Below are 22,386 nucleotides of genomic sequence, written 5' to 3'. Positions count from 1 at the left end.
CATGTGGTTCCGGTTTAGAGTTTACAGTCACATCGCACCAAATCACAAGCTGCCCCAGGGTCCTTATGTGTATCTTCTGCTCAGGATATTATTGCGGACTGACGTGATTTTTATTGTTTGCACTCCCTGAAAGCAGACAAACTCTTCCCTCTGCTGTCATTCCCTACAGAATGACAAAGTCCCACAAGGGTATATAAACACCTTTCCTTTTGCAAAGCAACCAGTTTCTCGCCTATTTATTAGGGCACCAAGGAAATTCAAAGGTCAACGATTTAATTTATATCTCCTCAAAAGAAGAGTCCAGTCAGTGCCACAAGCAATACATAACCAGCATTCCTTTGCTGTTACTGTAGTTGCTAGAACAGATGTTAGTTTAGTCAGTGCCCAAAGCAGTAGGCTTAATGTTTTGTTTCATTTTTTTAAGAAGCACTTGAATAAGTGACAACTAGAATATTCCTGGGTTTCTTTTACACACAATCTGGCATCAGGAAAACTGCTTCGTTTGCAGGCCGAGGAAGTATGAAAGGTGCAGCTAAGGTCATTATATTTGGCCTGCATTGCCCAAGTGCAAGGACTCAGCAAAGTTATCTATAAAGCTGAAAGTTTTTGAGATTGTATATAAAAGGTACAAATTCAACCAAAATAAATATCTAACAAATGCTGTTCATGCTAGAGTCCAATCTGGCAACCTCAGTTGAGCTTTACCTGCTGCTTTTAAAATTTGCGAATGCACTGATCCCTAATAGATAAAAATGTTGGATGATGATCACACATTTGTATTTCATACTTCCTCCCACTATGTAAAGTTATCTCCATCCTTACTTCTGTGCCTTTGATCGCATTTCCCTTTCCTTCTGGAACGCCCTCTCCTCTCCACCTACCCAGATTTCCCCGTGGCTGCGAGGGCTGCCTGGACCTGCCCCGGGTTGCCTCACTGGCCTTGGCGAGCCTCCTGAGCTCCCTCTGTTCTGAGCTCAAGTACTGTGGTCCATAGCATCAGTTAGCGTTTCACTGCACGTAACTTGTGCTGCTCTCTGAGCGAATCCTGTGAATCAGTTCTGACTTTCTAACTGGACAGTGATAATGTCTTCCAGGATTAGAGATTGACTTTCTTCATCTTTCTGTGTCTCCTATTGCTAAGCATGTGTTAGAAACTCAATAGAAAATTATGTGTTGGTTTCTTGTTGCCCTATTATGCATTTTAGAGACATTGTTATAAGGACTCAATCATCATGTCACCACTAGTAAGGATCTATCTCTATGAGGTGCCACCCAAATCATAGGCACGCCTTCCACCTTTCCAAGTTCATAAACTAAAGCAACAGTATACAGTAGGTATGCATGTATGTATGCTCACTAATGTACGAGGGATGATCAATAAGACCAATTGAGCATATGCATCAAATAAATAGCTACATTAAAGGCAAATAGACAAGTCCCTGTACCTGATGGAACAAAAAGTGAAAATGAGAAGTTAGCCTTTCTCTTCCAGTATCATAGTATTTGAACATTACTAAGTAACTTTCTCTGTAATCCTATTTCAACAGCCCACTCACAGGAACTAAGACATTCTGAGTGCTAACGAGCTACATCTTGTCTGCATTATTCTCTAAAAACTGGTTTTGGTTAACAAATTCTATGCATTTTATGGAGAGAAAAGAAAGTGCTGAATGAATCCAAGTTTACTTATTATCACCCTCACCATTGTGAGGGACCTGAAATGTCTCTACTGGGTCAGGGTGACAAGAGGCCCAAGATGAGGCTGGAAAACCCTGACACAGAGTGTCCTTCCACAATAAGGACCTCAGAGCTTGAGTCTGTAAGAGTGTGTTATCAATCTTCCCCAAAATCGCATACTAATGATGGCTGACCTAAGGCCTTCTGGTATTATTCATACAAGGCATAATAAAGTAATCAGATTTATAGCAAACTAGAATTTACACATCCAAATGATTGTTGCTTTTTCAAAATATTTACCTTGGAAAACCATATACTTTTTCCACCAACGCTGTTACAATTCCAACTATCTTCTGCACTCCTGCTCTGAAATTGCCTTCACTCCGAAGGCACAGTATTTGAATATCCTCAATAGGGGAATAAGGAAACGTCAGCATAATTTGATATCAAAACAACCCCAAAAGCTATGGGAACCAGGTCTGCTGAATGGATGGCTGTCATGCTGGGAACTTACCTGGTGAAAAGCAAAGCACGACTAAGAAGGTGTAAGATTTTGTTTTGTGGCCTTGAAGTGGTTTCAGAAACAGTTCCGTGGGAGGTGTTTCAGAATCAACTTGAGCCATGGCTGTGTCATTGGAGAGTGCCAGCACCAGAAGCACTAGTTTGGAGGGAATCAGATTCATGTGGAGGGGAGAGTCCTGCTGTGTTCACCACATGAACAGCCTTGTTATTTCATAGCCATGCTTTTTAAAAAGAGTTGCACATGGGCTCAGGTCATTCTCACCTACAATGTTTTCTACACTGCTGACTTCGTGGGTTCAGGAATCCAATATCTTCAGTGTCTATCAATTTTATTGCCATTTCTAGCCCAGATTACCTCTCAGGTAGCAAGAATGAATCATAATGTTTGATTATGTTTTATCCTCATTGATGTTTGATCAACTTTAATGAGGGCTGTTAAATTTGCCATTGGAAAAGCCCCTTGAGTTTCCTTTCCTTGACACTGATGTGGCAATCTGAAGGCCTGTGGTTTCCCAAATATGTAACCTGGGACCACCCACTAACACCATAGCTCCAGCCACTGTCAGCAGGAGGTTGTTCACAAGAATCAAATTCATTTACCTAGGCCAAGCCTGGGCACATCACCAGGGACACGGCTTGGGCATAGAAGCAAGGGGAAAAGAGAAAGGGAAGTCACACTTATTAAAGGATGGCCACGTGCCAGGACCTTTACAAACCTTGTCTCATGTAAGTATCAATTCAATCCTGGGAAGTAGGAATTATCTCAATTTCGTGTATGTAGAGAAAAGGAAGTTTAAGAGAGGTTGGGTAACTTATCTAAAGTCCACATAGTAATAAGTGGAAGAATTAAGGTTTAGACCATCTTTTGCTGATTCCAAAGCCCAAGCTCTTTGCAGGGAGGTTGGTGAGCTGTTTCCTTGATGGGGCTGTGGAGGGAGAGGAGAGAGCTTTGGACAACATCGGCTCCCGTGCCATTTCTGCCACCCACCAGCTATAGACGGCTTTAGCCTGCTAAATTCTCATTTCTCTCAGTCTAATAAATACTTGAGTGACTATTAAGTCCTTCTACGTTTGAAACACTGTACTACATCTCAAAGTTACAAAGATGAGTAAAGTCAGATATATGTCCTCCAGGGGCTTAGTTTAATGGGAGAGACAATATATAATATACAGTAGATGCTGAGATAAAGATATAAAGTGAGGGCACAGACTGGGAGTTCAGTGGTAGTATTTACTTGTCTGTGTTCCCCACTCAACTCCAAGGTCTGTGATTGCAGACACCATGTCCATCTTTTACGCCAGTGCATGTAGAGAGCCCAGCACATAGTAGGTGTTCAATAAATACATAAGGTATGAATGAATCAGAAAATGCCTGAGCTAAGCCTTGAAAGATGGAAAACCATTGCCCGAGCAATGAAATTAAGATAGGGTGTTTCAGGGAGAAGAGGAACCTGAGAGAACAGTGAGGGGTGTACAGGGAACTATATGTGATTAGCTTTCTCAAAATACAAAGAGTAAGGAGGGTGGTGGTGAGAGAGGAGGCTGGAAAAATAAGAGAGTCTGGGTTGTGAAGGGCTTTGTGTGGGCTAAGGACCCTTATACTTAGGGGTCCATAAATGAGTCCTGGGGATTTGATGGACCCCCTGAAATTGTGATCAGAATTTGTGAGCTTGGGCATAAATGTGAATGTGTACTTTTCTGAGGAAAGGGGTGTTTCACTTTCATCAAATTCTCAAATGTTAAGAACTCTTGCAGACAATGAAGAGCTGTTAAAGAGTTCATGGGTAGGCAGAACTATTAAAATAACACTTTAGGGCCCGGCCCAGTGGTGTAGTTTGCACACTCTGCTTCGGCGGCCCAGGGTTCAGTGTTTTGGATCCTGGGCACAGGCCTAGTACCACTCATCAGGCCATGCTGAGGCGGTGTCCCACATGGCAGAACCAGAAGGGCCTACAACTAGAATATGCAACTATGTACTGGAGCTTCGGGGAGAAAAAAAAAGAGGAAGATTGGCAACAGATGTTAGCTCAGGGCCAATCTTCCTCACCAAAAAAAAAAAAAAAAAAAAACTTTAAAGTAATAAAACTTTAAAAATAAATAAATAAATAGCATTTTAGATAGATGACCTAGAAGTAGCTTCTTGGGGAGGCAAGAATGGTGGTGGAGAAACCAGTGAAGAAATAACTGGAACTGTCCAGGAAAGAAATAATAGGATTCTAAACCTAATCAGTGGTGTTGGAGATGGAGTAGACAAAGGCAGATTCAAGAAGTACTTAGGTGACCAAAAGAGCTGGATGTACTGATGGAGAGTATGCCATCAGGGAGTAGAAAGGAGAGAAAGAAAACTGAGACTGACTTCCAGATTTCCAGCTTGGGTTGATGAGTACTTCCATTGAATGAGGGGAGGAGGACAAGTAGGTCTGAAGGGGAAAACAACAAGCACAGTTTGAACTGTTGAGTGTGAGGTATCAATAGGACTTACCAGACAGCTGAATGCCCCTGACTGTGACCCTGAAGCGTGAGGAGAGATCTCGGCCAGAGACAAAGATTTCACTCATCACTATCTAGATGAGAGGTTAAACTACGAAAGGCAATGAGACAGCCCATGCAGAGTGTTAGAAAGAAAAGCAGCAGTGGCCCGAGAGTGCATCCGTGGGTTGCAGGACACTGTAAATGTCCTCAATGCCACTGAATTGTACACTTAAAAGTGGTTAAAATGGCAAATTTTATGTGTTTATTTTTTTACCATAATTTTAAAAAGTGAAAAAAAAAAGCAAACATACGCTTCAGACAAAATAAAAAGTATATACCTTTCTAAAAAAGAAAAAATGGATCCATGGGGCATGCTGACACTTAAGGGGCTGAATATAAGGAGAAGCCCAAGAAGAAGGTGGACAGTGAATAATCAGAGATGGGAGGAAGGCGGCTCAGGAGAGCACCATCGCAGATGCCAGGGGGCTGGAATCCCGGCAAAAGGCAGGGCCGGGGGGCAGAGAAGTTACATAATCACTAAGGTTACTTCCAGAAATAGCAGTCAGAATATATAAGCTCTGGGAGAGACAGAGAATTTTGGTCTCCGGGCTTGCCCATCCAGAACTTCTCCGCAGTAATAAAATGACTTAAATTTCATCTTTCAAAATAAAACTTGCCCCTGCTCCACGAGTTTCGTCTGGGCAGGAAACAGAGCTCAGACCAGCTGCTGAGGATGGTTCTAAATTCCACTTCAGAGCGCTGGAATGTGACGCATCCCCAGCGCCAGCCCCCGCCCTGGGAGGGAGGAGAGTAGCCTGGAGCGAAGGGGGGAGCAGCAGGGCGAAGGGGGGAGCAGCAGGGCGTGCAGAGCCCTCTAGCCCCCTCTGCCAGGGGGCTGACACTCCTCTGACTGCTCACAGGGTCACCCATCTGACCAGGACAAGTCAACACGTTCCTTTTCCCTCTCACCAGGATGGCCCCTGTGGTATTTAGAACAAGCAGGTTGCCATGAGATCACAAGGTCATAGACCAGAGCTGCCCCTGGCCAAAGGGTCTCTTTCCCTTGAGGGCTTCAGAGGCAGCCTCACCGGATACCAGAGAGAGGGAGAGAGGCTGGGAGTGGGGGGAGGAGGGAGGGATCGCTGGGGAGCCTCACGCCATACCGCCATACCGCCATACCGCCATACCGAACCCGCCCTGTCGCGTCCTGGAGTGCCCCGTGGCGTCATCATTTACCAGCTGAATCCAGGGAAACAGCGTTGCCAGCTTTTGAGAAGCTCTAATGGATCATCAGCTATTTTTCTGTCATATTTTTGGCACAGTTTGCCTAAGAAGTCCTTCAATGTGGCAGAATACACCTTCTAATTCATTCTTTCATGTTAGATGTTTAAAAGATAGCCTAGTCTAACCGCATGAAAGAATCTGAGTATCTTCAGTAATTCAGTCTTAATCTGCAAAACCCGGCACGGCCCGTGGGACTGTGGCAGACCCACCACCCATCAGGGAGGGCTCCCATAACCCTTTGTTAATAATTCGTGTCTGCCGCTGGGGTCAAATGCAATGGTTACAATCACCAGGGCCCATCCTGGGGTAAGTTAAAATAAGAGATATGGGAGGGGTCACTGGAGTGGCAATAATAAAGCGTGTGAACACACAGAAATGAGACCCCCAAAAAGGATATATGAAAACCTCAGTGTTGCCTTTATTATTGTGGGCTGGAGACTATGGCTGAGCGTGGCAGCAAATGGGCTGGAAACAGAAGCCCAGAGTTAAATAGATTTACCAGCCTTGTCCTGGGCGTGGGGCCTGTCAGGAAAGACTCACAGCCAGGGGCAGAGTTACCAGGAAGCTGAGAAGTTTAAGCTTCAGGGATCCTCATTTGAATGGGTCCCTCATAGACTCCCCTGGGAGGGGCCCTTATAATTTTGAATTCATATTTTTCTGTTCATTTTCTTAAAGAGGCTCCCCCAAAATTATATAGGCATCAGGCCCCCCCCCCCCCCCCCCACAAAACCAGCTGGCATGGAGCAGAAGAGGGCAGCCTCTGCTCCCAGTGGGAAGCACGGTCCAGGAGAGAAAAGGGAGAGAGGATGCCAACATGCTCGGTTCACCTTGACCTTATTCCTGGATGAGTAAAGAGGGAGAGAAAGGCAGAAAGCTTTCAGAGCAGGAGCAGGGAAGAGGGCTCCTTCCTTAGCTGAGACCGCTCTCCAGGCTGAGCTGAAGGCACGTCATCGGCTGCCTAATAACCTCACGCCTGGGCATCAGGCAGATCCCAGGCCAACCCAACTTTGAGATGGAGGATGTCACAAAGCATTTTGAAGTTGAGCTTCCCTCAGTCTCCCAGTACTTCCTCTCAGTTGTATCCTCCTCCCTTTACTATGGCAACACGCAAACAAAACAGAGAGGAGCAGCAGTGCTCGTGCTCGATTGTCCAGAGGGCTGCCTCTCCTATCACGGCACACAGGGGCCCACACAAGACCCCTCTCCCCCGTGCCATGCGCCAGGAACCCCAAATTACCTACAAACCTACCAGTGAGAGATGCGTTCATTATCCAAGTTTCCAAATCTATACCCTTAAAAACACTGCCTCCTTGGCTTCAAAGAGATGCCCTCATTTAGGGAGCTGGGAACAAGAGGAATTAAAGAAAGTCGGGATGCTGGAATTTGGCCTTTCGAGTCAGGCAGCGTTCGGGAAGGTCATCCTAACAACCGCCTGACCGCCCGCCTGGAGGAAGGAGAGGGCTGAGCACATCCTGCCCTTGCATTTAATGTTCCGCGTCTGCGTGCTCAACAGGAGGCCCCTGTGAGAGCGTGTTATACTTCAGCATTTGACACAGGGAAAAAAGGCATAAAACCATTCCTTGAAAAACCTGGATGATCTCCTCCAACGGGAAGATGTACCACCTTAGGCTGCTTGCTTTACACCAGCTTTCTTTCGGCTCTAGTCACACATCCCAGAGCCACCCCCACCACCCTCACCCCCTGACTTCCAGCCAAAATTTTTTGAATTAAAGGGCCATGTTGATTTTTTAAACTTCGTTTTCACTTTTTTCTGTTTTTTTTTTTTTTTTTTGGTGAGGAAGATTGTCCCTGAGCTAACATCTGTGCCAGTCTTCCTCTATTTTGTATGAGGGACACCACCACAGTGTGGCTTGATGAGTGGTATGTAGGTCTGTGCCTGGGATTTAAATCCACGTACCCCAGGCTGCCAGGAGCATACAAACTTAACCACTATGCCACTGGGTTGGTCCTGTCACTTTTTTAAATAAAATAAGAATTTAACTTGTGCTGATATTTAGGCTGTCAGGAAAACAACAGTGGTAGGAATCAATCTTTGACAATTTATCTGGTGCTTTTTTTCCCTCTGAAGTCTCTTTTAGAAAGTTTCTGGTGAATGACACGCAGGGGCTGCCTGGCAAGGGCAGATGTCAGAGACTGAGAGTTTGCTGGACAAGTCAGCACGTGCTTTCATTTTATGTCATAAAATCAGGTCCATGCGAGTCCCCACTTCAGTCCCTACAACAAGGCAGCTGTAACAGGCTCACTTAGTTAAGTGAGATAATGCATACACAGCACTTAGCATAGTGCCAGGAATGTAAATAGCATGCAATAATTGTTAGCTATTGTTAGTAACATTAGTACTGAACACATTCAAGAAAATGCAAGCATTTCGGAAGGAGTGACGCTGTAAAATGTCATCCTAAAGAACTGGGCAGCATTGCAGCAGCCCTCCACCTGGGCCTTTGACCTCCAGTGTTTCCCTCCGCAGGTCCATACTCTACAGTGTCAGCAGCATTTGCTTCCCAAGAAACAAATCAGATCACGGTGCCCCGGGTTAAAGTCACCAAGGGTCCCCCTTGACTCAGGATAGAAGCCACACTCCCGGGCTTCATTTGCATGGCCTTTCACAGTAGGGACCCCACCTCCCTTGCACCTACCTTCCATGCAGTTTGTGCTTGCCTTTCTGTGCAGTAATGCCAACCTCTCCTGGCCCTGCGGGGCGAGAGCTCCAGTGTCGCCTCCTCTATGAAGTGCCACTTCCCAGGCACGCAGTTCTTAGCACTGGCTGAGAGCAATAGCCTGCTGGTTAAACCTGTGAGCTGTGCAACCAAACTGCCCAGGTTTCAATTCTGGCTTCTCCCTGTGACCTGAGGCAAGTTTCTTCACCTGTCCTTGCCTTCCTTGTATTCTTATCCGTAAGACGGGGAAAATAATACTATTGAATTCACAAAGTTAATGAGAATTAAATGAGCTGACATATGGAAAGCATGTTAGTACATAGAAACAACAGTCCCCAGCACACAGTAAGTGCTCAATACATGTGAGCTGTACTAGTAATAATTACTATGATCATCCTTATCATTATTCTTATTCCACCAGAATGTAAGCTCTTTAAATGTAGAGACTGTTTTGTTCATTGCCTGGCACATAGGAGGTGCTGGTGTACAGCTGTTGAATGACACGCAGCCCCCTGCATGTGGGTAATTGTTTATACATCTCCCTCAGCACACCGTGAGCACCTTGGTTCTGTCGAATTAATCCTGTATCCCCAAGGTCTGCTCAATGGGCACAGAACAGATGCTCAATTCATTCGCTGAATGAAGACAGGAATGAACCTCCGAAGATGCGTGTACATGTTATATCCCAGTAAAACATTAATTCAGGTCTAAGGTTAGAAATTCATGCCCTCTGTCTGATGGTATCTCTTCTGCACTGGGTGTATAACATTTGCTGGAAGATCTTAAAAACCAGGCAGTGCATTTGGGGCTTTATCTGGAGACTGTCTCCAGAACAGGAGAAAGTTCCTCCAGGAGCTCCTGCCCCTGTTGTTTCCACTCCCCCAGTGCTCCTCGCTGCCCCTTGCCCCTTCCTCGGTCGGCTACAGCCAGGGAGACCTGTGGCTCCGAAAGGGCAGACCAAGCTGGCTGGAGAAAGGCTAGATGTAGCTTTGTCCAAACCCAGGAAGTCTTCTCCCAGGGTAGAAGCGTCCTCTTCCCCTTGTGGGTCTGGTCTTTCACCTGCCCGCTTCACAGGAAACCTTCTTCTTCCAGAAGGAAGTAAAAACATTTCCCCATAATACAGCCTTTCTACTTCAGTTCCTCCATCCAAAGTGAAAAATAAATTCAGGAGTGGGGAGAGTGAGTGTAACGTGAATAAATATAATCCGTAGTCTTTACCAAATTATAACTCAATACTAAAAGACTGCTGTTTAATGAGCCTCTCAGTAACCAAAATCGCTCAGTATTCCAAGTGCAGGCAGATTTACGATCTGAAATGCCCACCATGTTTGCTGTCATGGGCGAATGGAGGCAGGGTGAGTTACAGCTCGCTGTTTGACGTGATAGCTTTCCTCCCAATCGCCTGGCCAGGTCTGCTTTTATCCAGTCGACAATGCAGGGAGCCAGGTGGGGTTTATTATCTCCAGTTTACGGGCATGCAATGTACAGACTGAGAAATCAAGAGGGTTGTCTTTGACTAACAATAAATTTGGAAAACACACATGATTTCTTTGTGTCATCACGAGAGCATCATTCTCTGCTGTAGATCAGGCATAAATGTTGTGGGTCCAGAAGCGTCCTCTCTACCATGGCCAGGTCCATCCTCTGGCCCCTGTGCCCCCTCCCCACCCACTGCCCAGCCCTGCAGCTGCACTGTGAGGCTGCAGCTCCCTCAGGGGCAGTCTGGCATTCCCAAGCTTTGGCTTGGTGGGCGCCTGGGTGTTTAGTTCCCTGGCTTTGGTCAAAGACATTCCAGGGAATAAGAGCTGCCTTTAAACAGCTTCAAGTAGCCCCCGCTGAGCACTCAGAGCGGGAGTGAGTCAAGTCCCAGCTCTGCCATTACCCTGCTGTGTTACCTTGAACAGGCCTCCCAACCTGATCTGATCGTGCAGTGAATGGTCCCCGCTGAAGACACATGCACTAAAGATCTCGGGTGTCATTTCAAGAGGGTCACAGGCTTCCATCCCCGTGAGCCCATGTGTGTACCCTGAGTAAGAACCCTTGGGCCAGGTGACCTCCGACACCAAAGGGGGGAGCCCCCACTGCAGATTTTTAAAGAATGAGTTCAGTAGCCTATTTTCTCAGTAGGAAATGTTAAAAAGAAAAGGAAATACAGAATTTTTTTTAAAAAAGAACGTTGCCGTAAACCCACTACCAGCAAAACCACTCAATATTTTAGTAAATATCCCTCAGGCCTTGCCTCTCACTATCAACATATACACATAAATCCACTCATTGTATCAAGAATGTTCTCTCATGTCATTTAAATATTTTTTGAAAACACAATGTCTACATAGTAATTGATTGCGTGGTAGTTCTATAATATCTTATTAGCCATTCCTTAATTGTTAAGCATATAGATTGTTTTCCTTTTTATTATTATTATTATTATTATTATCCGTGCAAACATACCTGACTATTTTCTTGGACTAAAAGTGGAATTGTCAGCTTTACTCAGAAAGAGTACCTATGATGATTAATACCTGTGACAATTTGCCCCTTGCCCCCCACCTCCAAAAGTTGTACCCTGTCGCACTCAGTCACTGGGGGGGCAGTGGAGAAGGGGCCTTAAGTCTGCTTCCTGAGCCAGCAGTCCCGCAGTGCTGACACCGACTGGGGTCTCTGTTTGCTAAAAGTTAACAGCCGTCTCAGACCACAGCAACCGCGTCTGTTTTCAGAACCGGCCGAGGCATGTTTTGAAGGGGGTATAATTTGTCTTGGGTCACTTGATCTGACAGCAGCGTTGACTCATCCACCACACCCCTCCGCTCCCAGGTTCAGTGGCAGCTGCTCCACCCTCCACTCCCCAGAATCCATCTGCCCTTTATCACATCCTATCAGCAGGCTCGAGACTCTGCCTCATGAATTTGTAACATGCATCTATGTGAACGGGTTCAGGGGAGCAGGCAATCCTGAGTAGAACTGTCCTGAGCCCAGCCCAAGTGGTGGCAGGGACAGCAGACCCAGGGAGCAGGAGGCTGTCCCGGGCAGAGGGGGATGGTACAGAGGCAGATGGGCAGTGTAGGCCATCTCAACGCCCAGTTGCATGGGCAGCCTCCTGCTCTTTCTCTTGCAGGGTTGGTTGTTCAGAATGTTGTTCAAAGAGAAGAGCGGGCCTCGCTGAAAGACAAGTCCATTTCTCGTGAGAGTTGGCTACATAGAGAGTGTTGCCCAGAATGCTGGGCAGAGGCTCAGCCGTTTGCTTGGTAAACTGTGCTCTTCTCTGGGCCTTAAGTCTGCACATTGGGGATGGGGTGCAGGGAGAGAGAGAACGGAGGTATTGCCATGCCCTACCCCAAGCTCGCGTGCTGGTGGCACACGGCCTGCCCCACTGCTGACCGCCCTCTCTCTTGGCCCCGCAGTCCGATGGCTCCATCCTGGCGATCGCCCTGCTGATCCTGTTCCTGCTCCTGGCCCTGGCTCTCCTCTGGTGGTTCTGGCCCCTCTGCTGCACCGTGGTAAGTGCCCCAACCTCCTCCTCCCCATCTCGGGCCTCTAGCTGCTCAAAGCAAAGGGTGATGCAAGCGGAACAGGACCATGCGGAGGGAGAGGGAGAGGAAAAACTGCAAAGATTGAGGACAAATCTTCAATTTTTCATACAATTTATACAAAATTGGCAAAAACTAACATGATCAATGTAACCACGAGTCATTAAGAGTCAATATGGGTTAGGGAGTGAGATTGCCAATGGGCACACCCTTTGGGTGGAACAGCTGGGGAGGTGCTTAGCAAGGATCCACAGAATACCGTAAATCATGAGTGTTATTTGACAGTTAAGAAATACATATGCACGGTATGTACGGTGTACACACACATACACTCACACGTTGACAGTTGGTAGCTGATGCTCTTCCAAAACCACCCTGGTCTTAGCAACTAGTCTGCTCATCTGGGAGAGCCTTGGGCTTCTTTATTTTTAAGAATAAAGAGTGGCACCTACCTTTATTTCATTACTTTTAGCTAACATGTATAGGACGCACCTACTGTGTGCCCAGCACTGGTCTAAGCACTTCAGCTACAAGATCAATACGGATCTGCCTTCTCCCCATCATTATCACCTGGAACCACTGCATAGCTCTGGCCAATGTCACCCCAAATAGCTTAGGGACTGGAATAACCTGCCATCACCTGCTGTGCCAAAATGATATGTGCCTCGTTATCAATTTCTAGTCCCTGGCCCCTGGACTTGGAAAAGCCCAAACAAAATAATATCCTATGAAGAAAAAACGCTAGCTCTCACCTGTCTAGTTCTAGCACATGCCCTGCTTTTGTGCAGTCAGAACATGCACTGCACACTCAGGCGAGTCTGAAGTGAGCGCTGCTCTGCTGCCGTGGCGTCTTAGTTCCTCCGTGGAGGGTCCAGCAGGGGAAAACAGACAGTGAGCCTCTCCAGGCAACAGCTTGTCTTCATTTTATCTCCAAAACGCCAGCATTTAGCACGCAGTGCATGAGGACTCACATCTGTGTGTAGAACTGAGCTGAACAAAACCCAAAGACTCATGGAGCGCTAGACTTGAGAACGAGGGGGAAAAGGCTTCGAATGACATTTTAAACAGGTGGTACATGACTGAGATGAGAAACTCGGCCAGGATGCGGATCCATGTGGCAGGGGCTTCTGGAAAGAAAGAGGCTCTTGCACCAGCGAAAGCCTCTGGGTGCTCAGGGAAAGAGACGACTTGCAGCCGACAAGAACATGTGTGCGAGGAGGGATCCAGGACAAGTGCAAGACTCGGGTCAATTAGTGCAGTCCAGACTGGACCGATGTCACTAAGATTTTAAACAGATTCTTACCACGACAGCCCCGAAAGCTAAATGTTGTTTTAAATACTTAAGGCTGCACAACCATTTTATTTTGAGGGTGAAAAAAACCCCATGAGTCAGCCAGAGTGTTTTCTATGGTGATTTAAAAACAAGCATATTTTCAAGTCTGGAATTCTCGGCGGGAAAACCTTGCATTGGGTTCTTAAGGAAGAGGGTGGCCAGGGTGATGGCGGCGGCAGGCAGCGAACACCAGGGCTTCTATTGTAGCAGGCATCACCCTTGTTCACCTAGTCCCTTTGATGACTATCTGGGTAGGGACAGCTAGGAACAATAGAAAAGCCAGGCAGTGCTCCACCACTCACCAGCTGTGTGATCTCGGGCAAGTTACTTAACCACTCTGTGCCCCAGTTTCCTCATTTGTATAATGAGCACAATAAGAGTACTGACTTCATAGATAGACAGTGAAGATTAGAGGAGTTTATATATATAATGCTTAGAATAGTACCTTGCATAGAGTAAGTGCTTGTAGTATCATTATTATTAATATTAAAAAATATTTACTATAATAGGGAATATATTACTGTGTTGTATGTCATTAAATTTATATTGGTGGGAAACGTCTCATTTTTTTCCTGTTTTACTGAGATATAATGACATATTTCATTGTATAAGTTTAAGGTGTACGACAATGATTTGTTACGTGTATGTTGCAAAGTGTTTACCACAATAAGTTTAGTTAATATCCATCACCTTATGTAGTTACAAATTTTTTTCCTTATGATGAGAACTTTTAAGATTTATTCTCTTAGCAACTATACAATGCAGTATTGTTAATATAGTCATCATGTTGTGTATTAGATCCCCAGAATTTATCTTATAACTGGAAGTTTGTATCTTCTGACCACCTTCACCCAATTTCCCCACCTCCCACCTGCCCCCACCTCTGGTATCCACAAATCTGATCTCTGTTTCTAGAGTTTGGTTTTTTTAGATTCCACATATAAGTGAGATCATACAGCATTTGTCTTTCTCTGCCTGCTTTATTTCACTTAGCGTAATGCTCTCAAGGTCCATCCATGTTGCCACAAATGGCAGGATTTCCTTCCTTTTCGTGACTGAATAGTATTTCATTTTCTTTATCCATTCATCTGTCAATGGACACATAAGTTGTTTCCATGTCTTAGCTGTTGTAAATAATGTTGCAGCAAACATGGGAGAGCACATATCTCTCCAGGATGGTGATTTTGTTTCTTTCAGATAAATACCCAGAAGTGAGATTGCTGGATCAAATGGAAGTTCCATTTTTAGTTTTTTGAGGAACCTCCATACTGTTTCCATAGCTGCTGTACCAATTTACATTCTGACCAACAGTACACAAAGCTTCCCTTTTCTCCACATCCTCACCTGCATTTCTCTCTTATCTTTTTGATGATAGCCATCCTAACAGGTGTGAGGTGATATCTTATTATGGTTTTAATTTCAGGGAAATGTCTCTTAATTAATGCCTTTCATTCTTGGAAGCAGTGTCACCCAAGGCCAGATTGTTTTGCAATATTCAAAATATTTTTCAATGAATTTATCTCGTTAAGTCCCTGTTGCTTTGGAAGGCAGCCAAAATGTCCTAATGTCTGATTTTGAAAGTCCCAAAGGATTTCTTTACAAGGGAAGATCTTAGAGATTAATCTTCCTGTTTATGATGTCTATAAACACTGCCCTACCCCTGTTTCCGAAAGCTGGCCAGGGCTCTGATGCTCGGGGTGCCCCCAAAAACTACTTGTTGATCACTGGCATCCTTGATGAGTGATGATGTTCTGAGGGGGACAGCATAAAGTCATATGTTTTCTAAGGGAGTGTGCAGGAAGGAGGGCAAACATCACCTGCCCCCCCAGGATCCTGGTTCAGAGGATGCAAGAAGTCACTCTCCCGAGGGACAGCACCCCGCCACAGTTTTGGGACTAGCAGAGGGTTTCCTTGTAAATCATGGTCCTGAAACCTTCGTCTCTCATTCTCCTTGCCCTGGCCAAGTGTGGGAAATGCCCCATGACCTGGTACCAAAGCAGCATCTCGATGGTGGGAAATAGCCAGAGAGCAGAAAGGGCCTGCAAGATGTGGAGTGCATGAGGCTGTGTCTGCGGTCCCTTCCTCCCCCTTCTGCAAAGTTCTGTCCAGAAGTGATATTCAAAACATGTAACAACCTGCAAGGTCCCACACCTCAACTGAGCCAAAAATGAACCGTTTAGTGGCTGGATTGGGGCAGAGATGGGAGACAGTCCACCAAGTCCTGCAGGGTGGCAGACGAGAGGGTAGAAGGGCAGGCACTCAGGTCACTATTTACTAATCATAAACAGCATTTTTAAATGGAACAACCAGCATGACCAGAACAGGCATAGCGGTTACTCTCAGGCCTGCCCTCTGCCTCAGCATCCTCTCATTACCTGCTGGCCCAGTCTGGAAGAGGAAATCTGAAAGGTGAGAGTGACTGGTGCTACCCGTTGTGCTTTGCCTTTCCTAAGGGACACCAGCCACTCCCATCTGGGCTCTTACCTTCCAGCTACTTGGAACCTGGGTTAATTTATTGCCTACATAGCAGAGTATAACCTATCAGTAATAAATGAGAGAGAGGGAGAGAATTGGCTAGATTCTGGATCAAAACCTTTTAATGTTTCCCAAGATGGCCTTTGGTATCCCCAGGTAAACATTTGGCTTCAAAGGTTTAGAATTAAATGGCTTCTACATTTATTCATTGGCACAAAAACACCCACATTGAAAGGGAGACATGCATTGGACCATGCACCCTGGGCTTATTTGCATTTTCAAAAAGCAAATTCAAGGGGCCGACCCGGTGGCGCAGCGGTTAAGTGCGCACGTTCCACTTCAGCGGCACAGGGTTCACCAGCTCGGATCCCGGGTGTGGACAGGGCACCGCTCAGCAAGCCATGCTGTGATAGATATCCCACATATAAAGTAAAGGAAGATGGTCACAGATGTTAGCTCAGGGCCAGTCTTCCTTAGCAAAAAGAGGAGGATTGGCAGATGTTAGCTCAGGGCTGATCTTCCTCAAGAAAAATAAATTAATTAAAAAAAAGCAAATTCAAGTGTTCAGTTGTTTACCAGAAAAGATAAGGCCCTGTCAGTTCCACAAGAGGCATTCCCAGAACGCTTTAAGTCCTGCCCTGGCCACTCCATCTACTCATAAGTTCGGTCCAATATTATTGAAATCTCTAAGTTGAACTTCAAAAAGAGGGAGACTAGAAAATCTGAATGAGAAGAGGATCATGAAAAAAAGAATTGAAATGTATTAGAAGAGTAAATGTTATGAATGGCTTGAATGTGTAGAGAGAAGAGATCAACAATGAATCAGTAACATTAGGGCACTATGCTGTTCTAGAAAATTCAGGCAGCCAAGAGTCTACCATCATCCCAGCCAAGAGGTATGTGAGCCTACATCCCAGCCAGTGCCCTGATGTGAGCCTGTAGCCCAGCTAGGCTGGTAGCTTCACGTACACAGGCAAAGGCCATCAACGCTGCTAAATTTCAGCAGGTAGCAAGACACTGATAGATTCTGATCAGCAATAGGGACTGGCTCCTCCAAATCAAAAATCTGGGGCATAGAACAAATGCCTGCCTGGTCTATTAATCTACTGACCCCATGTTGACCCTCTCATGAACACCCTCTGTTCCCTAACTCTCACCCCACTTGCCCTGCCCATCCCTACACCTAGACCAAGCAACTGTCTGTATTCTCCTCTCCTGCTCCCAAGACGCCACCCACTTCAGAGGAGAATTGCCCAAGCGTGTTGACTGGGGCCACTGCACGTTTATGAGGCCTCAGCAGTGCTTAGCACACTTATACCTCATCCTTATGGAGCCCCAGATTCCACCCTTGCAGTCTCTCTCCCAAACTGTTACCGTTCTCCTGGAGATCCCTGTCCCAGGCCCCTTTACCGTCAGTAGATAACCTGCTCTTCTGTCTCTGTGACAGAGTGGAACCCTTCCACTTCAAGCAACTCTTATGCTTATGTCCTCCTCCAACCTCCCCTCCCCTCAGACGCAGTCCTGCCCCTCCTCCCTCTCCTTCCACTTGTGTTCTTCATTTTGTTCGCTCTCACTTCGTCTCTGCCTGCAGTATCTTCATCTTTTCTTTTCCACTATCTTCCTCCCCTCTGCTTACAAAAGCATGCCAGCATCCTTGAATCTTTAAAAATGTCCATACTTTCTTTCTCTTTCAAGCTACTCTCTTATCTCTGCCTTCCTTTCATCTGCAAACTTCTTTGCAGAGTAGACTGTCCCCAATCCCTCCCATTCAGTCTTCAGCCCACTACACTCTGACCTCCGTCGCCATTGTTTCTCTAGTCCATCTATCTCCCCGGTCAATGGTCTCTGCTTGCTCCTCTCTCTACTTGTGCTCTTTCAGCAGTAAGCACTGTTGACCTCTTCTCCTTCAAGCTCTTTCCTCTTCTGGCTTCTACAGAGCCTTCTACATGTCTCTTCAGGTTTTCCCTGTCTCCTTCTTGGTTCTTCTTCTGCTACTCACCTGTTGGCCTCCAAGATTGACTTTGGCCTTCTCTACATGTTCTACTCAGGCCATATCACCAGCTCCCATGACTTTAACTACAACAGATATGCTGATGGCTACTTAATGTGTCCACCCATCGCTGGCCTTGGCTCCAGAGGACCAGGCCCATTGTATAGGGACCAAGTGGGCATCTCAATTGTAGGCATTTCACCCTCAACGTGTCTCAAACTAAGCTCATCACATTATCCCCTAAATCTGCTCTTCACCAATGGACGCACTGCTATTCACCATTCTTCAAGCTGCCCAAACTGGAGACTGCGGAGTGATTGCTGATGCCTTCTTCTGTCACTCCTTGTCTTGTCTCACGTCAGAGTTGTCTACACAGCATCCTCTTCTCTCACACCCAGTCTTATCTGTCATATCCACCTGCACCCTCTATCCCAGCAAAAGCACAATACCTGGCACAGAGTAGCTATTTAATAAAGAGTTTTGGAATAAATGAATGTCATTGCCTTAGTCTAGGATGCTGCATCTCCCACCTGAACTATTCCAATAACTTTCTAACTGGTCTCTTAGTCTTTCTCACCTTCACTGGAGAGAATTTTCCTTTAAAGAAAAGTTAGCAGGTCATGGTCCTGCTCACTTCCCTGCCCAAAATCCTCTGACTGTACAATGTGTCTAAAATAGACTTCAAATTTCTTGACCTGGCATGTGTAGACCTATCTCAACATAGCCATGACCTACTCCTCTAGGCTCACCGCTAACCTTCTCCTCCCTATGCATAGACTCCCTTAGTACCCTGTACCTGTTTCCTTCATTGCACTGATCATGCTGTTGTAATTGTTTGCTTGTCAGTCTTCTCCTGTAGACATAAGCTTTGGAAGCCAGGGTTGTAGTTGTAGTTCCCCAGAGGATAACGTAATGCCTGGCTCAGAACTCTTACTCAGTATGTCTCAAAGTTTGTTGAGTAGCTAAATGGATGCCATCTCCAGGCACACTCTATTCTTTGGGGCACCCGAATATACTATGTACTTATTTACCACAATCTCTTTGCCCATATTATTTCCTCTTGCTGAAATATTCTCGTCTTCTTTATCTACTCTGTCAACAATTCCTCTTTCTTCGAAGTCCAGCTCGCTGATCACTCCATCGTAGTAGTTTCCTTCACACTTTTCCCATCTGAGGAGAATTAGCTGCAACCTCACTTGGTTTTCATAGCACTTTCTTCACATATCTATGAGAGGATTTCCTCATTCTATCAGAACTATTTATTCGTATATGTATTTCTCACACTAAACTATGAACTCCTCCAGCGGAAGAAGAAACTAGTCACAGAAACTAATCCTAAAAAGAAGTACAGTGTCTAGTATGTAATTTATGTTTTCAAACTAAACTAAAAAGCCAAGTAATTTGGGGGAAGGAGAATGGATACAGAAGGAAGTCACAAACCAATGGAACTGTATCGCATGGTAGTCTCGTGGGTGTTTGTATTATTAGTATGTTTCATAACTTATATGTATGTTATATGCAATGTTATACATGTGTCAAATATTATATAACAAAAAACATTTATATCAGTTTCTTAAATGAAATCTTAGAAATGTGCCTATTTTATTGGGAGGTTAATGGTATATCAGGAACCCTGGGTAAAAAGATTTTGCTATATTTTGCCAGATGAAAAAGGTCTGGAGATTGGTTACATAACAACAGGAATATACTGAACACTGCTGAACTGTCCACTGAAAAATGGTTAAGATGATATGGAAAGAAAAAAGAGATCCTGCTATAAAGTTGCAGTTCTTCTGCAATCAAACTAATTAAACCATGCTCTTTAGGTAAAATCAAATCACTATGTTTCTGTTCAAATAATGGCAAAAAGTTTTATTCAGTTTGTTGGGAGACAATCAGGGGAGTGCATTCAGAATTCCGCCCTATATGAACAAAATTCTGTTCTCTTTTTTTCTGTTTTTAATGGCCTTGTAGGTATTTTATGAACAGTCTTTAAAGAATTTATATAAAGGATCGTGTTTAACTCACTTTATTGAATTTCAAGAATAGTTCAACAAATAAGCCCCTTGGACATCTGCAATGACAGGTTGCAAGGGAGAAAAATTAATCAAGAACTCGATATGCTTTAAATTGAAATAAAAATAAAGTCTTCAGAGAATGCTCTCCACACCTTTAAGCATAACATTTAATTTTTAGGGCCAGACACCCGAGCCTAACATCACCAAAGGGATTTACTGACAGTTTGTTTAATAGAATCCTGACTAGGAAGAGCAGCTCCCTTGCCAGGCATCTTGGGCCTAGGCTCATCATGCTTTCTGGATCCCTTTCCAGCCTCCACCCAGTCCCATCTGGACACTCCTTACTCTGCAGCTTACAAGATTATTTCTGCCTAGCACACAGAGCTCTGCCGTGGCCTGCCCATCACTCTGGACTGTGCACCTCATGCCACACACGCCCAGTCCATCTCATCTCCACCTTGCCCTCAACCCTGCTGGGCTGGCCTTGCATCTTGTCTTATTCTCCACCCACCACCATCCTCATGCCTGCTGGGTGAAATGGAAAGAAGCAAGCTGTCATTAAAGATAACTAGTTCCAATATGAAATCTTCCTCTGTCAGTTAAATGATTGAGCAAATCCTTTAGCTTAATTTCCCCATGTGAAAAATTAGAAAATTGGAGCCATATTGACGCTAAGGTTTCTTCCTTATATCCCTAACTTCTCTACGTGAATCTACTCCTCCTCTTTGAGAATCCCTGGCCTGTGGTGCTCAAACCTGGTTAGACATCGAAACCACCTGAGGATTATATGATGCAAGTAATCAGGGGCAGCATTTCCAGACTAAGTCCACAGAACAGTAGTAACTATAAGATGTGAATAGGTACATGTCAGAACAAAGGGGATTTGGACAATAAGTTTGAAGGCACCATTAAACTAAGTTGAATAACTGTCTTCACTGTAGGACTTCTCAGAGCCTTTAGTAGGATAATTTGCATTGTGAATCTCTAAACTTATTTTGACCTTGGAACCCTTCCTTGGCTTATCCCTACCTCCGCCCATTGACATACTGACATCTGGAAGGACACTAATATTCTGCCAAAGACTGGGAAACATAATCCTAGAGAATGCTGAAGCAGCTGAAAGAGCAGATTCCTGGGTTCTGTGGTGCAGGCTCTTTCCTGCCCTCCTCAGAGGCTGCATCAATGCCAGCAAGCTTGAACATACTGTGGACATCATCCACACATCCTTGTTTCCTGTGCGCCCTGCTCAGGTCCAGTAGGCACCGCTAGTGGCTGGAATCACGTTGACCATAATCCAGGCAGACCAGACATTCCTGGTCTGAATGAATCTGAATTCACGGATTTTTTTGACTGTCTCACTTAGTAGAGTTTTGCAGTGACACTGACATATCATCTAAGGGAGAATATGCACAGCTATCCTTTTAAATTACCATGAAAATCACTTAGGCCTTATCAACTAATGTTAAAATTCCTGCCATTACTCTCCTTTTAGATAATGATGAATTTGGCCTTTTAAATAGTCTCAGTCTTAAGGGAGATGAGATGAGAGGCCAAAAATTATTTGAAATTTGAGTTCCAAATGCAAAAAAAAAGTTGAGCTCATTTCTTTGAAAACTTCTTGTAGTGCATTCTAGATCAACACCCTTGGCACAAGCCTTTGCTAAACTTTTACAGTGTAAAATTGCTGGATACAGGCAGTACTTGGCCAGCACTCACCCACTCCAATCAGCTGTGAGGTTTCTATTAAATTTATACTGTTTGCATAGTCAAAGGATTCATTTATCTGCCATCAGCCAGCATCTCTTACTTCCTGGATGTTTTCCACATCAAGTTGCCTTTTTTCCCTTGTTTCTTAGCTTTAATTAGAAGGACACTTATTATAAGGTTTGAGAATCAGAATGGAAGTCTAAAATGTAAAGCGTGAGAGCAAGCATCCCCTTCTATCTGTGATTTGAAAGCCCTTGTTAGATGGCTTTTCAGATCTGGATTGGCATTTCTTCTCTACACAGCTCTGTTCTGATGGCTCCTCCTCACACAGAACCTATAAGACCAGGGAGGCAGCCAAGGAGCTGGCATTCAGAGATCAGCCCAGAAGTCTCAGGATATGCAGTGTTTTAAATCAAAGCCTCAGAAAAGCTGTATCCATCTAAATACAACATTTATTTGAGCTAACTTCTCTGAGCATGGAAGAGGTAATCAGTTGTGAAAAGTCAATTATTCTTCATTGGTAATACAGTGGACTACGTAGCAAAACAAAAACCAAAAATCTCCTGGGAAAAAAAATATAATAAAAGTGTTGTAAATGCATAGCCAGCCTCAGAAGAAAATAGGAGACATTCCCAGGGCTAAAATAAAGAAGGATCTGGAAATCAGATGGTTAGCTGACCCTAAAGCAGTGGCCGTCCTATGG

The 22,386-nt window shown here is 45.0% G+C and overlaps 1 protein-coding gene across 2 annotated transcripts in view; it reads left to right on the top strand.

Moving 5' to 3' along the window:
• Positions 1–22,386, top strand: part of ANTXR1 (ANTXR cell adhesion molecule 1) — a 219,151-nt gene that overhangs the window by 118,801 nt on the left and 77,964 nt on the right. For both annotated transcript variants that reach the window (XM_070572461.1, XM_070572462.1), the window contains exon 13: positions 12,035–12,130. In XM_070572461.1, coding sequence (XP_070428562.1) covers positions 12,035–12,130 — 96 coding nt within the window. The remainder of the gene's footprint in view (positions 1–12,034; positions 12,131–22,386) is intronic.

The sequence above is a fragment of the Equus przewalskii genome, chromosome 14, assembly GCF_037783145.1.
Source record: "Equus przewalskii isolate Varuska chromosome 14, EquPr2, whole genome shotgun sequence".
In the NCBI taxonomy this organism is placed as follows: Eukaryota; Metazoa; Chordata; class Mammalia; order Perissodactyla; family Equidae; genus Equus; species Equus przewalskii.
This window is presented reverse-complemented; position numbering and strand designations above follow the sequence as displayed.